The sequence below is a fragment of the Carettochelys insculpta genome, chromosome 19 (genome assembly GCF_033958435.1).
Source record: "Carettochelys insculpta isolate YL-2023 chromosome 19, ASM3395843v1, whole genome shotgun sequence".
In the NCBI taxonomy this organism is placed as follows: Eukaryota; Metazoa; Chordata; order Testudines; family Carettochelyidae; genus Carettochelys; species Carettochelys insculpta.
Window position 1 is genome coordinate 26,430,205 of NC_134155.1, and position 18,919 is coordinate 26,449,123.

The 18,919-nt window shown below is 46.5% G+C and overlaps 1 protein-coding gene and 1 long non-coding RNA gene across 4 annotated transcripts in view; one reads left to right on the forward strand and one right to left on the reverse strand.

Moving 5' to 3' along the window:
* LOC142022936 (uncharacterized) overlaps nucleotides 1–18,919 on the forward strand; it is a 22,615-nt gene continuing 3,696 nt past the window's right edge. The window contains exon 1 of the long non-coding RNA XR_012648082.1: nucleotides 1–168. This is a non-coding gene — a long non-coding RNA (uncharacterized LOC142022936). The remainder of the gene's footprint in view (nucleotides 169–18,919) is intronic.
* TBL2 (transducin beta like 2) overlaps nucleotides 10,378–18,919 on the reverse strand; it is a 17,831-nt gene continuing 9,289 nt past the window's right edge. For all 3 annotated transcript variants that reach the window (XM_075013288.1, XM_075013290.1, XM_075013289.1), the window contains 3 exons: nucleotides 15,560–15,686; nucleotides 11,544–11,696; nucleotides 10,378–10,947 (listed from right to left, as the gene is read on the reverse strand). In XM_075013288.1, coding sequence (XP_074869389.1) covers nucleotides 10,491–10,947; nucleotides 11,544–11,696; nucleotides 15,560–15,686 — 737 coding nt within the window. In that variant the 3' untranslated portion in view covers nucleotides 10,378–10,490. The remainder of the gene's footprint in view (nucleotides 10,948–11,543; nucleotides 11,697–15,559; nucleotides 15,687–18,919) is intronic.

Below are 18,919 nucleotides of genomic sequence, written 5' to 3' on the forward strand. Positions count from 1 at the left end.
AGCGGCCCGTCTGGCCGTGGCCCCCGCCGAGCGCCGCGCCAGCCTCCCTTCTCTCGGACCCCGCCCCCTTTCCTGCCGCTGCTGCCGCCCCCCCTCGCGGGGAGAGACAGCGCCGCCGCTGGGGGCGGGGCTCTGCCCCACCGACGCCTGTCACCTGAGCATCCCGTGGTGCGTACCGAGCCGCGGCCCGGGGCAGCTCGCCCGGCCGTGGCGGGGGTGGCGCGGGGCGGCAGAGCCGGGCTCGGGCACGCCCGCTCGGAGGGCCGGGTCGGAGGCGTGACCCCCCGGCTGGGGCGCTGCAGGGGGTACTGGCGCTGGAGGCCCGGCGCGGCGCGGGCGTTGCGCTCCCGGGAAGCCAGGCGCGCTTGGAAAGTGGCAGGAGTCGAGGGGGGCAGGCCCCCGGCTGGGGGAGCCCGCAGTGCCCTGCGGAGGGGGGAAGCGCTGCGCAGCGCCGCGCGCCACCAGCTCAGCCCCTGTGCCGCTGCTGGGGATAGGCTCCCACGTTAAGGGGCATTTTCCTGTAAATGGCGACTGAGCTGGTGGAGCGGGGCCTCCGCTAGCTCAGCAGCCTCTTCACAGCGGGATTTCCCCCCCCCCCCCCCCCCCCCCGCAGCACCCTGGGGCTGAGGGGGCAGAGCAAAGCGCTCCACCCCTTTTCTCCCTTCACAGGAGGATAGCGCCCCATGCCCCCGAAGCTCCCTGTGGCTAGAGCTCGCCCCGGGTCCCGCTCTAGTCGCTAACATGAGATAGCCGCAGACTGAATGCACATGGTGGGGGCGCCTGCTGTATTAATTATACATCTCGCTATTAACCACTTTCACGGGAGTGTAGATCATCTTCGTGTAAGCGGTTTACTCTTTCCAACTATAACCTTTATTTTCATACTACTTCACATTGTCCTTTTGTATAGTAATTTTATAGCATTAACATTTATAGAGGAAGAACTCTACTATCAGTGTTTTCTCAAGCAGCTGAGTACACAACTTAACACCCATGCTGATAAAAACTGTTTACAGGACCTGAATTCAGACTACCAGACATAGAACACTAGGACTGGAAGGGACCTCAAGAGGCCATGGAGTCCAGCCCCTGCCCCAATGGCAGGACCAAGTACTAGCTAAACCATCCCTGATAGACATCTATCTAACCTGTTCTTAAATATCTCCAGAGATGGAGATTCCACAACATCCCTTGGCAATTTATTCCACTGTTTGACCGCCCTGACAGTTAGGAACTTTTTCCTAATGTCCAACCTAAACCTCCCTTGCTGCAGTTTAAGCCTGTTGCCTCTTGGTCTATCCTCAGAGGCCAAGAAGAACAAGTTCTCTCCTTCCTCTTTATGACTCCCTTTTAGATACCTGAAAACCGCTAGCATGTCTCCCCTCAGTCTTCTCTTTTCCAAACTAAACAAGCCCAATTCTTTCAGCCTTTTTTCATAGGTCACATTCTCTAAACCTTTAATCATTCTTGTCGCTCTTCTCTGGACCCTCTCTAGTTTTGCCACATCTTTTTTGAACTGCGGTGCCCAAAACTGGACACAATACTCCAGCTGAGGCCTAACCAGCGCAGAGTAGAGTGGAAGAATGACTTCTTGTGTCTTGTTCACAACACACCTGTTAATGCATCCCAGAATCATGTTTGCTTTTTTTGCAACAGCATCACACTGTCGACTCACATTTAGCTTGTGGTCCACTATAATCCTTAGATCCCTTTCTGCTGTAGTCATTCCTAGACAGTCTCTCCCCATTCTGTATGTGTGAAACTGATTGTTCCTTCCCAAGTGGAGCACTTTGCATTTGTCCTTATTAAACTTCATCCTGTTTACCTCAGACCATTTCTCCAATTTATCCAGATCATTTTGAATTATCACCCTACCCTCCAAAGTAGTCGCAACTCCTGCCAACTTGGTGTCATCTGCAAACTTAATAAGCGTACTTTCTATGCCAATATCTAAATCATTGATGAAGACATTGAACAGAACCGGTCCTAACACAGACCCCTGCGGAACCCCACTTTTTATACTTTTCCAACAGATTGAGAACCATTAAGAACTACTCTCTGGGTACGGTTATCCAGCCAGTTATGCGCCCACCTTATACTAGCCTCATCTAAATTGTATTTGCCTAGTTTTTTGACAAGAATATCATGAGAGACCGTATCAAATGCTTTACTAAAGTCTAGGTATACCACATCTACCACTTTTCCCCTATCCACAAGGCTAGTTATCCTATCAAAGAAAGCTATTAGATTAGTTTGACAAGATTTATTCTTTACAAACCCATGCTGGCTGTTTCCTATTACCTTACCACCTTCCAAGTGCTTGCAGAAGATTTCTTTAATTACCTGCTCCATTATCTTTCCTGGCACTGAAGTTAAGCTGACTGGCCTGTAGTTTCCTGGGTTATTCTTATTTCCCTTTTTATAGATGGGCACTATATTTGCCCTTTTCCAGTCTTCTGGAATCTCTCCTGTCTCCGGTGATTTTCCAAAGGTGATAAAGGAGGTATCTGAGCCATTAGCTATCAGTAGTAGTAGGCATCCTTCAGTCTGCATAGACTGGATCGTGCCCTTTAAAGTTTCAATTGAGGACTTCATTTACAGCATCTATTGTGACTATGAAGACCCACACAAGAGTGACAGTCCTTGCTGCATCTCTTGCAGATGTAGTGGGTGTCTGGCAAGTCCTTACTGTGCTTTCTGTGTGCTCGCTTCTCCTCTGCTAGCTGTCTGATCTTCATCTCGCCCTTCTGAAGGCCCTTGTGTAACCCCTGCCTCCATCTGCTGCGGTCGTCTGCTAGTTCTTCCCAGTTGTCCTGCTCGATGTCTGCCTCTCTGAGGTCTCTCTTGCAGACATCTTTGTAGCGCAACTGGGGGCGTCCGGGAGGTCTTTTGCCAGAGGCTAGTTCACCATACAGGATGTCTTTTGGAATCCTTCCATCCTTCTTCCTGTGGATGTGGCCAACCCAGCGGAGTCGACACTGCCTGAGGAGGGTGTGCATGGTTGGGATTCCAGCTTGCTCAAGGACGGCGGTGTTGGTCACTCTGTCCTTCCATGATATTCCAAGGATGCGCCTGAGGCAGCGCAAGTGGAAGACGTTCAGCCTCTTTTCCTGGGGGGCGTACAGGGTCCAAGTCTCGCTGCCATAAAGGAGGGTGCTGAGGATGCAGGCTCTGTAGACTTGCATTTTGGTGTGAGTGTACAGCTTGTTGTTATTCCACGCACTCTTGCTGAGTCTGGACAGAGTTGTGGCTGCTTTTCTGATTCTCCTATTCAGCTCAGTGTCCAATGACAGGGTGTCAGTGATGGTGGACCCGAGGTAAACGAACTCGTGGACGACCTCTAACGTATAGTTGTCAATGCTGATTCATGGGGATTCCGCAACATCCTGACCGAGTACGTTTGTCTTCTTTAGGCTGATGGTAAGCCCAAAGTCCTTGCACGCTTTGGAGAACTGATCCAGCAGTTTTTGAAGCTGGTCTTCTGTGTGAGACACTACAGCAGCATAGTCTGCGAACAGCATGTCTCTGATGAGGACTTCTTGCACCTTAGACTTAGCTTTCAGCCTTGCAAGGTTAAACAGTTTCCCATCAGATCTTGTGTGCAGCAAGATGCCCTCTGTTGAAGATCCAAAGGCATGCTTCAGGAGGAGTGCGAAGAAGATCCCGAACAATGTCGGAGCAAACACGCATCCTTGTTTGACGCCGCTCCTGATTCTGAAAGCATCTGATAATGCGCTGTCATATTGGATGGTTCCTCTCATGTCTTCGTGGAACGACTGGATCATCTCGAGTAACCGTGGAGGACAGCCTATCTCATGGAGCAGTTTGAACAGACCATCCCTGCTGACCAAGTCAAAGGCCTTGGTCAGGTCCATGAAGACTATGTAGAGTGGCTTTCTCTGCTCCCTGCACTTCTCCTGCAGCTGCCTTAGAGAGAAGACCATGTCAACGGTAGACCTCTCTGCGCGGAATCTGCACTGCGATTCGGGGTACACCCTCTCAGCAATCTTCTGGAGTCTGCCAAGGATGACGCGAGCGAACAGTTTACCAGTGACGCTTAGGAGGGAGATTCCACGGTAGTTGTTGCAGTCGCTTCTGTCTCCTTTGTTCTTATACAACGTTACAATGTTAGCGTCGCGCATATCCTGTGGCACCTCACCCTTTTTCCAGCACAGGCACAGTAGCTCATGTAGGGGTTCCAGGAGTGTGTCCGCGGCACATTTGATTACCTCTGGTGGTATACTATCCTGACCAGGAGTCTTTCCTGCTGCAATGCTGTCGATGGCTCTCTTCAGTTCATCCACAGTGGGTTCTTGATCCAGTTCGTCCATTACTGGTAGGAGCTCGATGGCATCGAGGGCTGCGTCAACCACAACGTTCTCACGTGAGTACAGCTCGGAGTAGTGCTCAACCCAGCGCTCCATCTGTTTGGCTTTGTCAGCAATGACTTCACCAGATTTGGATTTCAGAGGTGCCATCTTGTTCTGGGTGGGTCCTAATGCCTTCCTCATACCTTCGTACATTCCTCTCAGATTACCAAAGTCGGCACAGGTCTGGATGCTGCTGCTGGAGCCAGTGGTTGTTGGCACAGTGCCTGGCTGTCTGCTGTACTGTTCTTCTGGGCTCTTTAAGTGCTTGCTGGGTACTCTGGCTCGGTGAGCGTTTGTACTCCAGGAGTGCAGCGCGCTTCTTTTCAATGACGAATCATCTCATTGGAGTTAGCTTCGAACCAGTCGTTCGTGTTTCTAGCTCTTCTTCCAAACACTGACAAGGCCGTGTTGTAAACTGTATCCCTCAGATGTTGCTATTTGGATGTCGCATCGGCACCCCCAGGGCCGCTGCGCAGATTTTCCTGGAGGGTCTCTCTGAACTTTTCAGCTTTCTCCGAGTTTGCCGTCTTTCTGGCGTCAATACAGGGCCTTCCAGCAGGTTTAGAGCGGTACAGCTTCTTGGGTCTCAGCTTGAGCTTGGAGCAAACTAGCGAGTGATCTGTATCACAGTCAGCAGTATGATAGCTGCGTGTCAGAAGGACGTTTTTGAGGTTATTACGCCTAGTGATGACCACATCTAGTTGATGCCAGTGCTTCGAGCATGGGTGTCACCACGACACACTGTGCCGTGGCTTCGTTCAGAAGAATGTGTTTGTGATGCACAGATTGTGATACGTGCACAGTTCAAGGAGACGCTGTCCATTGTCATTCATTTTTCCCACACCGAAGTGTCCTAAGCAGGAAGGCCATGAGGCCCAATCAGCTCCAACTCTTGCATTGAAGTCACCCAAGATGTACAGTTGTTCACGAGCAGGTATTTGTGCTACAGCAGCACTAAGCACATCATAGAACTTGTCTTTTACTTCTGGTGTGGCGTACAGAGTTGGAGCATAAGCGCTGATCAGGTGGACAGGACCGGCGCAAGTTTGAAGCATGATCCGAAGAAGTCTTTCTGATCCACCCATGACTAAATCCACCATTTGTAGAAGGGTGTTTCTGACAGCAAAGCCAACACCATGCTCTCTGGGTTCTTCTTGGGCTTTACCCTGCCAGAAAAAGGTGTAGTCCTTTTCCTTTAGAGATCCCGAATCTGCGAGTCGCGTCTCTTGCAGTGCAGCGATATCAACTCTGAGCCTCTTCAGTTCCTCGTTGATGACAGCGGTCTTGCAGGTGTCACTGATGTCCTGAAAATCTTCAGTCAAGCCGGTCAGCATGGTCCGCACATTCCAGCAAGCAAGCTTAAATTGTTGATGTTTCTCATTTTTTGTTGATTTTCTTATTGGTTTGCCTGGTGCCCAAATTTCAGTCACTTGGCTTCTTGAGTATTCTAGGGTGCATTTCATCAGGCTCTGGTGACTTGCAGACATCTAATTTTCCTAAGTGATTTTTAACTTGTTCTTTTTTTATTTCAACTTCTAACCCTACCCCTTTCCCACTAGCATTCACTATGTTGGGCATTTTTTCATCAGACGTCTCAGTGAAGACTGAAACAAAGAAGTCATTGAGCATCTCTGCCATTTCCAAGTTCCCTGTTACTGTTTCTCCCTCCTCACTGAGCAATGGCCCTACCCTGTCCCTGGTCTTCCTCATTTCTAATGTATTTATAAAAAGCCTTCTTGTTTCCCTTTATGCCTGTAGCTAGTTTGAGCTCATTTTGTGCCTTACCCTTTCTAATCTTTGTCCTGCATTCTTGTGTTGTTTGCCTATATTCATCCTTTGTAATTTTTCCTTGTTTCCATTTTTTATACAATTGCTTTTTGATTTTGAGATCGTGCAAGATCTCCTGGTTAAGCCAAGGCGGTCTTTTTCCATATTTTCTATCTTTCCTACACAGTGGGACAGCTTCCTTTTGGGCCCTTAATAATGTCCCTTTGAAAAACTGCCAGCTCTCCTCAGCTGTTTTCCCCCTAAGCTTTGGTTCCCATGGGACTTTACCTACCAGCTCTCTGAGTTTACCAAAATCTGCCCTCCTGAAATCCATTATCTCTATCTTGCTTTTTTCTGTTCTACCCTTCCTTAGGATTGTGAACTCTATGATTTCGTGATCACTTTCACCCAAGTTGCCTTCCACCTTCAAGTTCTCTACCAATTCCTCCCTATTTGTTAAAATCAAATCTAAAACAGCTTCCCCCCGGTGGCTTTTTCAACCTTTTGGAATAAAAAATTGTCTCCAATACAATCCAAGAACATACTGGATAGTCTGTGCCCCGCTGTATTAGTTTCCCAACGTATATCTGGACAGTTGAAGTCCCCCATCACCACCAAATCTGGGGCCCTGCTTGACTTTGTTCGTTGTTTGAAAAAAAGTCTCATCCACCTCTTCCATCTGGCTAGGTGGCCTGTAGTAGATGCCTATCAGGACATCACCCTTGTTTTTTACCCCTCTTGGTCTAACCCAGAGACTCTCAACACATCCATCTCCACCTCAGTCCAAGTGTGTACTTTTTTAATATATAAGGCAACACCTCCCCCCTTTCTTCCCTCTCTATCCTTCCTAAGCAGGCTGCACCCTTCAATACCAACATTCCAATTGTGTGCATTATCCCACCAAGTTTCTGTGATGGCAACGATGTCAGTTATATTTATTTACTAGCACTTCCAGTTCTTCCTGCTTATTACCCATACTTCTTGCATTTGTATACAGGCATCTAAGATATTGATTTGATCTTGCCTCCCTCTTTTTACTCTCTTTTTACTCTCATATTCACTTTTTACTCTTTTTACTCTCATTCAGTCTCAAGGATTATTTATCACTGATATTCAGTATGCCAGCAAGTATTTCTTCTTCGACCATGACCTTCTGTCTCAGTGCAGCAGGAAACAACCCTCTCACACAGCCTGTAGCCAGTTACAACATAGCTTACCAAAAGGAGACAGGTTTTTGGAGTTTAACATACCTCCACTGCACACATCCATGTCATATAATCATTTGAAAGTTTATTTTATATGAGGTACTGATGTGGAGTTGTCCAGTGGGGCTTTAGCTTGTATCCAAGGTGAAACAATGGAAGGCTGCAGCATTCCTGCTCCTGATCCATTTGCCCTCTTCCAGGATGGCCCTCACGATCTGAAGGGTGAGATGGTAGTCTCCCTACTGCAGAAGGACAAGAGTCACCTTGTTCTCAGAGCCACAAATGTCCTCCAAGAAACTGCGCATATCAGCCTTCACTGCATCAGGTCCTCTGTGCCCCAAACACTGACTCCCTACTGCAGAACAAAGCGATGGTGGCGGAGGGAGAACAGTCCCAAATGAGCTCTGCAACCTCTGGGGTGGTAAGAGGGTATGGGGGCAGAAAGATAGGGACAACAACAGGGATAGGAGTAGGGGGCAGCATGGGGGACAGGAACAGGGAAGGCATCAGGAGTGGGAAGTAGGCATTATTTTATAATTCTGCATAGTCCCCCTAAATCCTAAGGGCAACCCTGGTGGTGACCCCATACATTGTGAACAGATCATGAGGAACGTAATGTTGATTAGAAATGTCACCCCATGCTATTGTTTCAATACCTGTACAAATTCATTATTCAACTATGCCTTGAAATAAGTTATTAAACAACTATTTGAAATTAGTATTTCAAGTGATACAGAAAGGATACCCCCAAATTTGTGCTGTTGGCAGTTTACCTATTTCCCATAGTTTCCCTTTGCTTAGATTGCAGCTATATAGCAACAAAACTATCTCAGCAGCTTTCTTGTCTCTAAGCCTCTTCCACTCCTACATCTGGCACATAGGCCATTGACAACCATTTGCCAGCATCCCATCTTGGGCAATCTTTTCCAGTTCTCAGCAGGTGTATCCCATCTTTTTAGTGTCTGCCTTAAGGTCTCTACGCCAGGTGTTTGAGTGCCCTCTTTTCCTTTTTCCTTGTGATGGTTGGTTTTTTTAAGGGTATGACAAATCCATTGCCAGCTTTTCTTCCTGATTTCTTCGACAGGAGGTTGGTAGTCAGTTGCCACGGATCTTGTTGATGGCATAAGGCCAGTGGATCTGAAAGATTTTATGGAGGCAGTTATTGATAATGTCTGGATTCTGACAGTCCTCTATTACTCTCCAAGTTTCTGCTTGATACAGGAAGACTGATTTGACACTGGAGTTGAATAACCTGATCTTAGTTCTGATGTGCTTAGAATTCCAGATGTTTTTCATGAGCAGAAAAGCTGTTCTTGCTTTCCCAATCTTTACTCTCATCAGCATTGGTGTCCCCCTCTTTATGAATGATGCTGCCAAGTGTGCGAAGACCGTAACTTCTTCCAGCATCCTGCTGCGAAGTATGACTGGCTCTGTGCTACTGATGTTGATTTTCAAGGATAAGCCAGCTTTCAGTAGGTCATGCATTGACCACATTACTCGAGCATGATTCAGAATGTTGCAATCTACAGAATGGAATTGACAACTTTACAGTAACTTCATCAATGAGGAAAGCCTTCAACATTATATAAAGGGAAACCCTCTGGCAACTGCTTCAGCATTATGACATACCAGCCAAGTTAGTCAGCCTCATTAAGAACTCTAATGAAGGAACGACCTGCAAAGTTTACCATGGGGGACAGTTCACAATGGGCTCTGAAGTGAAGATTCAGTCTGACAAGGCTGCTTTTTGTCACCATTCCTTTTTCTCCTGGTGATAGACTGGGTCATGAAGACAACAGCAGGGAAAAGAAATATGCAGTGGACACTGTGGATCCAGCTAGATGACCTGGACTTCAACAATGATATGGTGCTTCTGTCCCACAGCCACTGACAGATGCAAGAGAAGACACCAGACCTTGCCAACATCTCAGCTACAGTTGGCTTGAACATCCACAAAGGAAAAACTAAGACCTTGAAAATCAACATCTTGTCTCTAGGGTCAGTCCTTAATATAACCATGTAGCTCCCTACCTCCCAAAGAGCTCACCATAGCGTTACAATCCATAGGTATAAATAAATTCTTTTCGTCCAGTTCAATATATATTATGGATGAGACACCACCATTAGAGCTGAAGGGCTATCTGTTTTAAGCTTGTTGTTCTGTTCACATTACTGTTCTGAACCCATTATTGGGCTATACAAGCTCCTTCTAGAAGTAGACTCTTAAACAAGATGACTAATGTCTATCATATGTGGCTCCTCTCCATTCCCTCCTGCCCAGTAGAAAGCTGTATGCATAGCATGTATGTGGGCAATTTAGAGTGAGCTGCATGTTATTCTTTGGGAAGATGAAGTCAGCCTGGGCCTTGCATATGAACTGCATTGGAGCAATGGCAATACACATTTTTAGTTATTCTGCGAGTTCGGTGCTGTCTGGGTCAATCCCCTAGCCCAGGGGTCAGCAAAACCCCAGCATAGGTGCTAAGATTGGCACGCAGGCTGATTTTCATCAGCACACGAGGCAGCTCAGCCCTGCCCCTCTGCGGCCAGGAGCTTGTTCAAAGCCATGCCACCTGTGAATTAACAAAAGACCAGCTAATGCTACCAACTATCACCTAAATGGTAAAGCGCTGCATCTTAATTTATTGATGAATGAAGCTGTTGTAACTAGGACTATCAGTGACTTTAAAAAGTATTACCAGCAATGGAACCACAGAGGTCAAAAGGTCGAATTTCAGCACTCTGCCTCAGAAAGCTTCCCTTCTGACAGTTTCATTGCTGGTGAAGAGTAACACTGAGCCCCTTCTAACTTCCTCATAGAAGACCATTCCTTCATTTGGTGTGTAATCTCTCATGCTGTTGCTCAGGCTTCAGATGCAGTTTTATCAGTAAAGTCTTTCTTCTCTCATTTCTCCTCTGAAGGCAGCTAATTTCCAGCAAGGTACCCCTCTAACTCTCCTAGACAAAGTAAAAAGCACTAAACACTCAGTTCTGTACCCCTCAAACTTTGTACAGAAACACCACAAGGCAGCTGCTAAGAGTTTTCAGTAAACTCTTTTATTACAACTCACTCAATTATTAAAAACCCACCAAAGTATGAGGCTCCCTGACCTGGAAGAGACTGCACGTACACCATTTCCAGAGGGATTTAGTCTTTTTTGGCATAGATACTGTCTAGTGCATTCTGAGCATCTGTGATCTGCTGCTGCAGTCTCTCTCTGGTAGACTCATTCGTGGCTTTTTTCAGCATGCCTTTCATTTCTTCCACGACAGCTCGGTAACCTGCTGTGTTGTGGAACACCCGGATGGCCCGGTCCCCACATGACACAAGGTAGCGACTATTAATGTCAAAGGCCAAGTCCGTGATGTAGTCTCCATGGACATTAACAAAATGCTCCTCCTTCTCCCCCCTCTGAGCGTTGTACACAGTGATGCTGGTGCAGCTAGAGATGGCCAGCACACGGGCATCAGGGGACAGCACAATGCGACAAGGCTCTATTACTTCACATTTCCCTGTAAAGAGCAGATAAGGATCCTGTTGCTTCTTGTATTCTACATCTGTGTCCCACAGCTTCCACGTGCCATCCTTTGAAACTGTCGCCATCCTACGGCAGAAGAGAGCATGCATGTCACAGCTCCCAGGACACTAGCCAGCACCATTCTCCAACCACCCCCACAAACCACAACCCCTGACACACAAGGAACAGAAGGAACAACCCTCCTGAACATTGCAGACTGCCAGTAGAGAGCAGCTGACTCCATTATGTGGAGAGGAGGGAAAGTTAGTGCTCATAAAAGCAACTCCATTCAAACATGACCATATGGGCCTGTCACCAAATGGGTCAAAAGTGAAGGCACAGGAATTCTCAGTTGCTAACATGAGTCCCCCTTCTCCACCCAAGTGTGGAAGAACTGCTGTGTACCAAAGTTAGTGTCATCTGTCTGGAGTGAGGGAAGAAATAGTAAGACCCTGTCTGGATGAGCACAGTCTCAGTGCTGACTCAGAGATTTGCTGCCACAGGTTCTATCTCTAACCTTCTTATTGGTCAGGATGGACAGTAATTTTGGGAACACCGCCTAGAGACATGCATTGCAAAGAAAAGGGAGTCCATAAAGGCCTCTTATTCCTATAGATTGGAAGGGGCCAGCTAACAAGTCACAAGGGCACGAGATAAGGATATTTTCCAGGGCAACTCCTCACCGTCTGGAGTCATTGGAGAAAGAGAAGGAGCACACGCCAGCAGTATGGCCCTTCAGGTCAAAGGCCCTGGTCACCTCCTGGAAGTCTCCGCCTTTGCCAAAACACACCTCCCATATCTTCACATCAGGGGTGAAACCACATGACCCTACAAACCTGGGGATGAGAGAGAGTGCTTGTATGTTCATCAGTTGTGCCAGTCCAGTCACCGAGCATCTCCCAGACCTGTGACAGCTCCAGCACAATTACACTTTTGAATCAAACCCTAACCAAACTGAACAAATAAAAAACCATGATGAGGCTGCCAAAGTGTGTGTACAGGTAAGAAAGCATTTGGGGGGCTGGCTCATAGCTTGGGTCCAAAGAAAATTAGTTTCACCTGCCACCCAGAAGTCAGTGCAGTGACAGGGTGAATGACAATTCCAAGGAGTCAGTGCAGGACAGGACAATGTAGAGAGACTGCTCCATATGAAGGACATCCCAAGCACTGCTTGGTGAAACAAGAGCCCAAACACCCGTCCTTAGGGCTCAGATCCTCCAATGCCTAAACTCTGAGCCTGAGGAGTTCGTGGTCTTACTGGTGAGAGATCATTACAGAGCTGATCTTGGTGTCTGCTATAAGAAAAATCACATTTCCATCAGATGATCTGTTAAAAGTAACCCCAACAATGATCTTCAACTGAAAATAACACCAACACACGTGCACCTCTGACAGCAACACAAGTCTAGTCAGTCTCAAGTCTGATGAATGTACGCTTTCCCAGACTTTCCCAAGAGTGGTTTAGCAGTAACAGCAGCAGCAATGCTGAAGAGAAACACACAGTAAGCAGCTGAGCAAGCCAACCGAGCAAGGAGGGCTTTAAACTAGGTTAATCAGGGAACAGTGACACAAGCCCTGAGATAAGTGGGAAAGGAGGAACAACAAAGGACCCCTGATTCAAAGAAGAAGGTAGGCCAATCAGATGCCTATCTGAGGTATTTGTATACAAATGCAAAAAGCCTGGGAAACACACAGGAAGAATTAGAGACCCTGGCATAGTCAAAGTAGTATGAAGTGGTTGGAATAATGGAGACTTGGTGGGCTGACTCACATAACTGGAGCACAGTCATGGAAGAGTATAAACTGTTCAGGAGGGACAGGCAGAGGAGAAAAGGAGGAAGAGTTGCAATGTATGAAAGAGAGCAGGATAATTGCTCAGAGCTCCAGTATAAAGGAGGAGAAAAGCCAGTTGAGAGTCTTTAGGTTAAGCTTAGAGGCGGTAGCGACAGAGGTGATGTTATAGTTGGTGTTTGCTATAGACCGCCAGATCAGGGAGATGAGGATTTCTTCAGACATCTAAGAGAAGCTTCCAAATCACAGGCCCTGGTTCTCATGGGATAGTTTAATCACCCAGACATTTGTCGGGAGACCAATACAGCAGCACAGAGAAATTCCAGGAAGTTTTCGGAGGATGTTGGGGAAAACTTCCTGGTACAAGTGCTGAAGGGACCATGCACAACTTGATCTGCTGCTCATGAACTGGGAAGAACTAGTAGGAAAAACAGAAGTGAGTGGCAACTTAGGCTGCAGCAACCATGAGATGGTAGATTTCAGGATCCTGACAAAAGGAAGAAAGGTGAGCAGTAAAATAGACTTCGACTCCCTGAAAGAACTGATGGGCAGGATCCCCTGGGAAACAGATATGAAGGGGAAAGGAGTTCAGGAGAACTGGCCATATTTTAAAGAAGTCTTATTGAAGGCACAGGAACAAACCATCCCAATGCACAGTAAGAAAGCCAGACATCATAGGCAACCAACTTGGCTTAACAGGGAAGTCCTTGGCGAGCTCAAACTCAAAAAGGTGTGTATTAAAAGTGGAAATGTGGTCAGCTCACTAACAAGGAGTAAAAATATATGGCTGGAGAATGCCAGGGAGTAATCACAAAAATGAAAGCACAAGTGGAATTGCAGCTAGCAAGGAATGTAAAGAGTAACAAGAAGGGTTTCTACAGGCCTCTTAATGAGAGGGTGATCAGAAAAGGCATGGGTTGTTACTGGATGAGTGAGGTAACCTAGTGACAGATGAGGCAGGAAAAGCTGAAGTACTCCATGCTTTTTTTGCCTTAGTCTTCATAGACAAATATCAGTACTCAATGTATGGCACTAGGCAATGCAGTATGGGAAGCAGGTATGCAGCCCTCAGTGGGGAAGAACAGGTTAAAAGCTACTTAGAAAAGCTAGTTGTACACAGATCCATGGGTCCAGATTTAATGCATCCAAGGGTTCAGAGGAAATTGGCAGATGTCATTGCAGAGCCTTTGGCCATTATCTTTGAAAACTCATGGAGATCAGGAGACATCCCAGCTGATTGGAAAAAGGCAAACTTAGTGCCCTTTTTTAAAAAAGGAAAATAAGGACAATCCAGGGGACCAAGGACCAGTCAGCTTTAACTCAGTCCCTGGAAAAATCATGGAGGGAATCCTCAAGGAATCCATTTTTGGGCACTTGGAAGAGGGGAAAGTGATCAGGAGTAGTCAACATGGATTCACCCATGGCAAATCATGCCCGACCAATTTGAGTCGCTTCTATGAAGAGGTAACAGGCTCTGTGGACATGGGGAAGTCAGTGGATGCAATATACCTTGAGTTCAGCAAAACTTGTGAAGTTTCCTACAACATTCTTCTCCATAAGTTAAGGAAGTATGGGTTGGGTACATGGGCTGTAAGATGGAGAGAAAGCTGGCTTGACAGATGGGCCCAACGGGTAGTGGTCAATAGCTCAATGTCTGGTTGGCGGTCCGTTTCAAGTGGCGTGCCCCAAGGATCGGTTCTAGGGTCAGTAATGTTCAACATCGTTATTAGTAACCTGGATGAGGGGATGGACTGCACCCTCAGCTAATCTGCAGATGACACTAAACTAGGGGGTCAGTAGGAATAGGTCCAGAGTCACCTAGAAAAATTGGAGGATTGGGCCAAAAGAACTTTGATGAGGTTCAACAAGTGCAGAGTCCTGCACCTGGGACAGAAGAATCCCAAGCACTGTTACAGGCTGGGGACTGACTGGCAAAGTAGCAGTGCGGCAGAAAAGGACCAGGTGATTACAGTGAATGAGAGGCTGGATATGAGTCAACAGTGTGCCCTTTTAGCCTAAAAAGGATAGCATATTGGGGTGCATTAAGAGAAGCATTTCCAGCAGGTCTAAGGAAGTTATTGCTCCCCTCTACTCAGCGCTGGTGAGGCCACATCTGGAGTACTGCACGCCCCCACCACCTGTATAGAAAGGATATGGATGCAATGGAGCCAGTTCACTGGAGGGCAATGAAAATGATTAAGGGGCTGGAGCACATGACCTATGAGGAAAGGCTGAGAGATTGAGGCTGAGGGGCGATTTGATAGCAGCCCTCAACTTCCTGCAAGGGGCCACTAAAGAGGATGGAGAGAGACTGTTCTCAGTGGTGACAGGTGGCAGAACGAGAAGCAATGGTCTGAAGTTACAGAAGGAGAGGTGTAGGTTGGATATTAGGAAAAACTATTTCACCAGAAGGGTGATGAAGCACTGGAATGCATTACCAAGACAGGTGGTAGAATCTCCACCCCTAGAGGTTTTAAGTCCCAGCTTGACATAGTCATGGCTGGGATGATTTAGTTGGAGTTGATCCTGCTTTAGGCAGGGGGCTGGCAGCAGACCCCCTGAGGTCCCTTCCAGCCCTAGAATTCTATGATTCTTTGTAGAAATTGGAGGAGAAATGATCTGGAACATGGCTGGTGGTATTCTTTTAGACCTGTCCAAAGGCCCTTTTAACAAGCAGAACACAATGTTCCTTAACTTTCCTAGGATTTATAGAAGTAATGTTCTGTTTAAAAGTGGGTCTATTGGCATTTCAAGTATTAACCGCAAACAATTCATGCCTGGTGATGCCCCTTTGGGGAAGGCATGAGGTCCCTGTCCTGCCTTATTTCTTATGCTCTTTACAGTCCCCAGTGGGAGCAGACAGCATTCCAATCCCCCATCTCCTTGGCAGCAGTCCTGTGTTTCTCACCTCCCACAAGGAGATACAGCTGCAAAGGCATTGTTCATCTGGTTAGTATTGATGTTTGCCAGGACTTCACCCTTCAGGTCCCATATCAAGATGGTTGTGTCACTGGATGCTGTCATGATGAACTTCCCTAGGGAATGAAGGACAAAGAATAGTAAGCCTAGACTTGAGGCTCAGTCTGGCCACACAGAAGACCATGCTAGCAGCCAAATCACTTCAGCTTCCTATGGGCTGTCCCACTCACCACCAGAAAAAATGTTTCGTCTTGAAATAAAACTTTCTTGGCATTAGAGATAGGGAGGAAAAAGAACTCCCCAGTTCTGACAGAAGTCTGACATAGGGAATGCAACGGCAGGGAGAGGCATAAGGCAGGGAAATACTCTCCATAACTGTAGGCAATTTCAGCTGTCCTTGGACCAAAAGGATCCCTACATGTGACTGGTCTTCACATTTGAAGTGTGTGTGTGTGTGGGGGGGAAGTGTTGTAAAGAACAGAGCAGGAATTAAAGTTCGTAAAAACACGACAAGAACTAAATGTCCCAAATGATTCTGTCTCTGGTCATGCTCCTCTTTGTAGCTAACCAATGGGCTTCCTGCAATTAGCCAGATAAAGCTTGCACAGTGCACAGAATATGACAACCAGACCTTACAAGCTTCAGTGACATGAGGCTATAAAAGCATGTCCTTGCTCAGCACAGACTTGTCAAGAGCAGTTGCACTAAGGCTCAGTTCCTGATTCTGCACTGATGCTCAGGATGACACTTAGCCCCCCATATTTTTATGGAAATATACTTTTGAATAAAAATATGCATAACTTGAATATTCCTTATGCAAAACAGGTCAAATAACCTGTCGTTCAAGAGCCTGTGATTCCCTGAATGTGTATTTTCTATTTGTGTGCATGTGTGATTCTTGTATGTGAGGTTAGAAATATGAAGTGTAAACCTGGTTATTAATTTATGTCTTCTAGTGAAAGCCACTATTGGTACATAAGAGACTTAATGGACCACTACTCAAAGCAATGTTCTGTACATTGTTTTGTTTTTTCTGAATGCCCAAAGTGTGGTTGGTCCTACAAAGACACATGACCATGCCACCTGCTGCTAGAATCAATCCTGAATCTAGTATTTTTTCCATTGGGCTAGTGAGAATGAAACAATGGGTTCCTGTCTGGGGAAATTCTATTTAAGGGATGGGAAGCAATCAATGACTATTCAGCTGGCTTTTGAAACCACCTCCCCCGACCTTAAGAGTAAACATGAGAAGAGATTTGAAAATAAAGAACTCTAAAGACACAAGAAGCTGTAAGATCCAGGCCAGAAAAAAAAGATCAGCTCTGACATGAAGGATTTTATTCCAAAATAAGGACTAAGATGAGAAATATGATCTGTAACAATCTCTCAGTCTATTAGGCTTAGCCAGCACATTTTGTTTATTTTGGAAAAGTAATCTGCTTTGATTTATCTATTTTCATTTGCAATCACTTAAATCCTACTTAATAAAAAAAAACACAACCCTTTTGTTTACTATAAAAAGCATCAAACCCAATGCAAACAATTGTCACACAGCAGCCGGAGGTCACAGCTGTGCATATTTCTCACTGATAAAGACAGCAAACTCTAGGCGTTTTCTCCATGTAAAACTTTTATATGGAGTAAGATGGATTTATTTGGGGTTTCGGTCCCCTTTGAGTGCTGTATTGGATGCTGAAAAGTTCCTATAACTGACCCCTCCTAGAGCTGGTATCAGCATCTGTGTTATTCTGCTGCGGCAGTTAATCCGCCTCTGTGCCTTTGCTGGGGACCACCAGAGCTTCTGGCCTGGCAGGACAGCATGATGGGGCAGCCCAGAGGGCAGGTAGGTGAGCTCAGTGGTATGATCAGCATATAATGTGACAGTCACATTCAATCCTTTTGATTTCCACAAAGTGCACCAGGATAGAATGGGCTCTGAAATGCCAATGTACAGGCTGAATTCTGAGCACTACCTGGGAAGACCCATCAGCTTCTGGGCCAGCCAGTCAGAGCTGAGCTGAAGTCTAATGAGGTGGCAGTCAGAAGACTAGACTTTCCCCAAGAAACTCACCCTGGCAGGTATAAGTAATAAGACTGAAGAGATCCTACACACTTAAAAGAAGCTGATTTGGTTTCAACTTCTGATACTAATGCACAGAAGTTTGCCACTGTTCCTATTTACTCTGTACGTTTTTCTCAGCCTGGGCAGTTAAAAAATGAATATTTCCCATTTGTTCAGTGACAAGTTGGGTGAGAATCTCTTTCACTAGACCAACTTCTGCTGATGAAGCAAGCTGTCAAGCTCACATGCAGCTCTTCTTTCAGTCTGGAAAACTCAGTCAAGCCAAAGCTATGCTTGGAAAACTGCATCAACACAGCTGCACTAATGTAGCACCTGAGCTGCATCAATGCCAATGGGGAAGAGTTCTCTCATCCCTCGACATAGTCAACCCACCTCTCCAAGAGGCAGCTGCAGTTCTCCTGTTGAGCACTATGTGAGGGAGTTAAGGTCAGTGTAACTGTTTCACTCAGGGATGTGGATTTTTCACACCTCTGAACAACCTTATACTGACATAGCTCTGTAGTGTAGATCTAGCTTCAAGAATGTTAAAGCACAATACAAGTGGGAACACACTGTTTAGCACAAGGGACCATTCAAGGTGAAGTGACCCATTAATGGGCTTCCAGCCAGAAGAGGGAAACAATGGGTTGGAAAAGCAGTTGGAGAGAGGGGGGAGGGTTGTTAGTGGGTTGGTTTTACCAGTGTGCATTCAGTCCATTATTCCTTGTGTCTAGCAAACTGATGATTTTAAGCTTCCAAATTTGTCTTTTGAAAGCGTGCGTTAGTTTCCTGTGATGAGGACTGATGAGTCAAAGTTATTGCTTTGTAAAGTGTACACCCAAGATGTCTGTGCCTGTTATTTTCCTATGTGAATCTGAGCGCATTTGGTACACTGGAGGAGGTACACCACATGTTCTGACAGGCATATGTAGGCCTATGGATGTTGAAAGGCATGCCGGTGGGGCGGGGGGGATGCTGACAACCAGATCTTACAAGCTTCAGTGACATAAGACTATAAAAGCATGCCTTCTTTCACAACTGTCGATGTCCCTTGGGCTGTGGGGAGCTTGTGTCCGATGATGAGTTTGGAGAGGTTGTATAAAGGCCGCACGTTGGGGGGGAGTGTTCAAGACAAATTTCTTTCAGGATGGGGTATCCAGAGTATGGGTTGTCATGCATTCCACTATTTGGTTGGAGGCAGTTTTATTTCTGTACTGAAGAAGGTTCTCAGGATATTTGGATGGCCTATTTCATGATGCAATCCACTGATCTGGTGGAGTGCCCTTG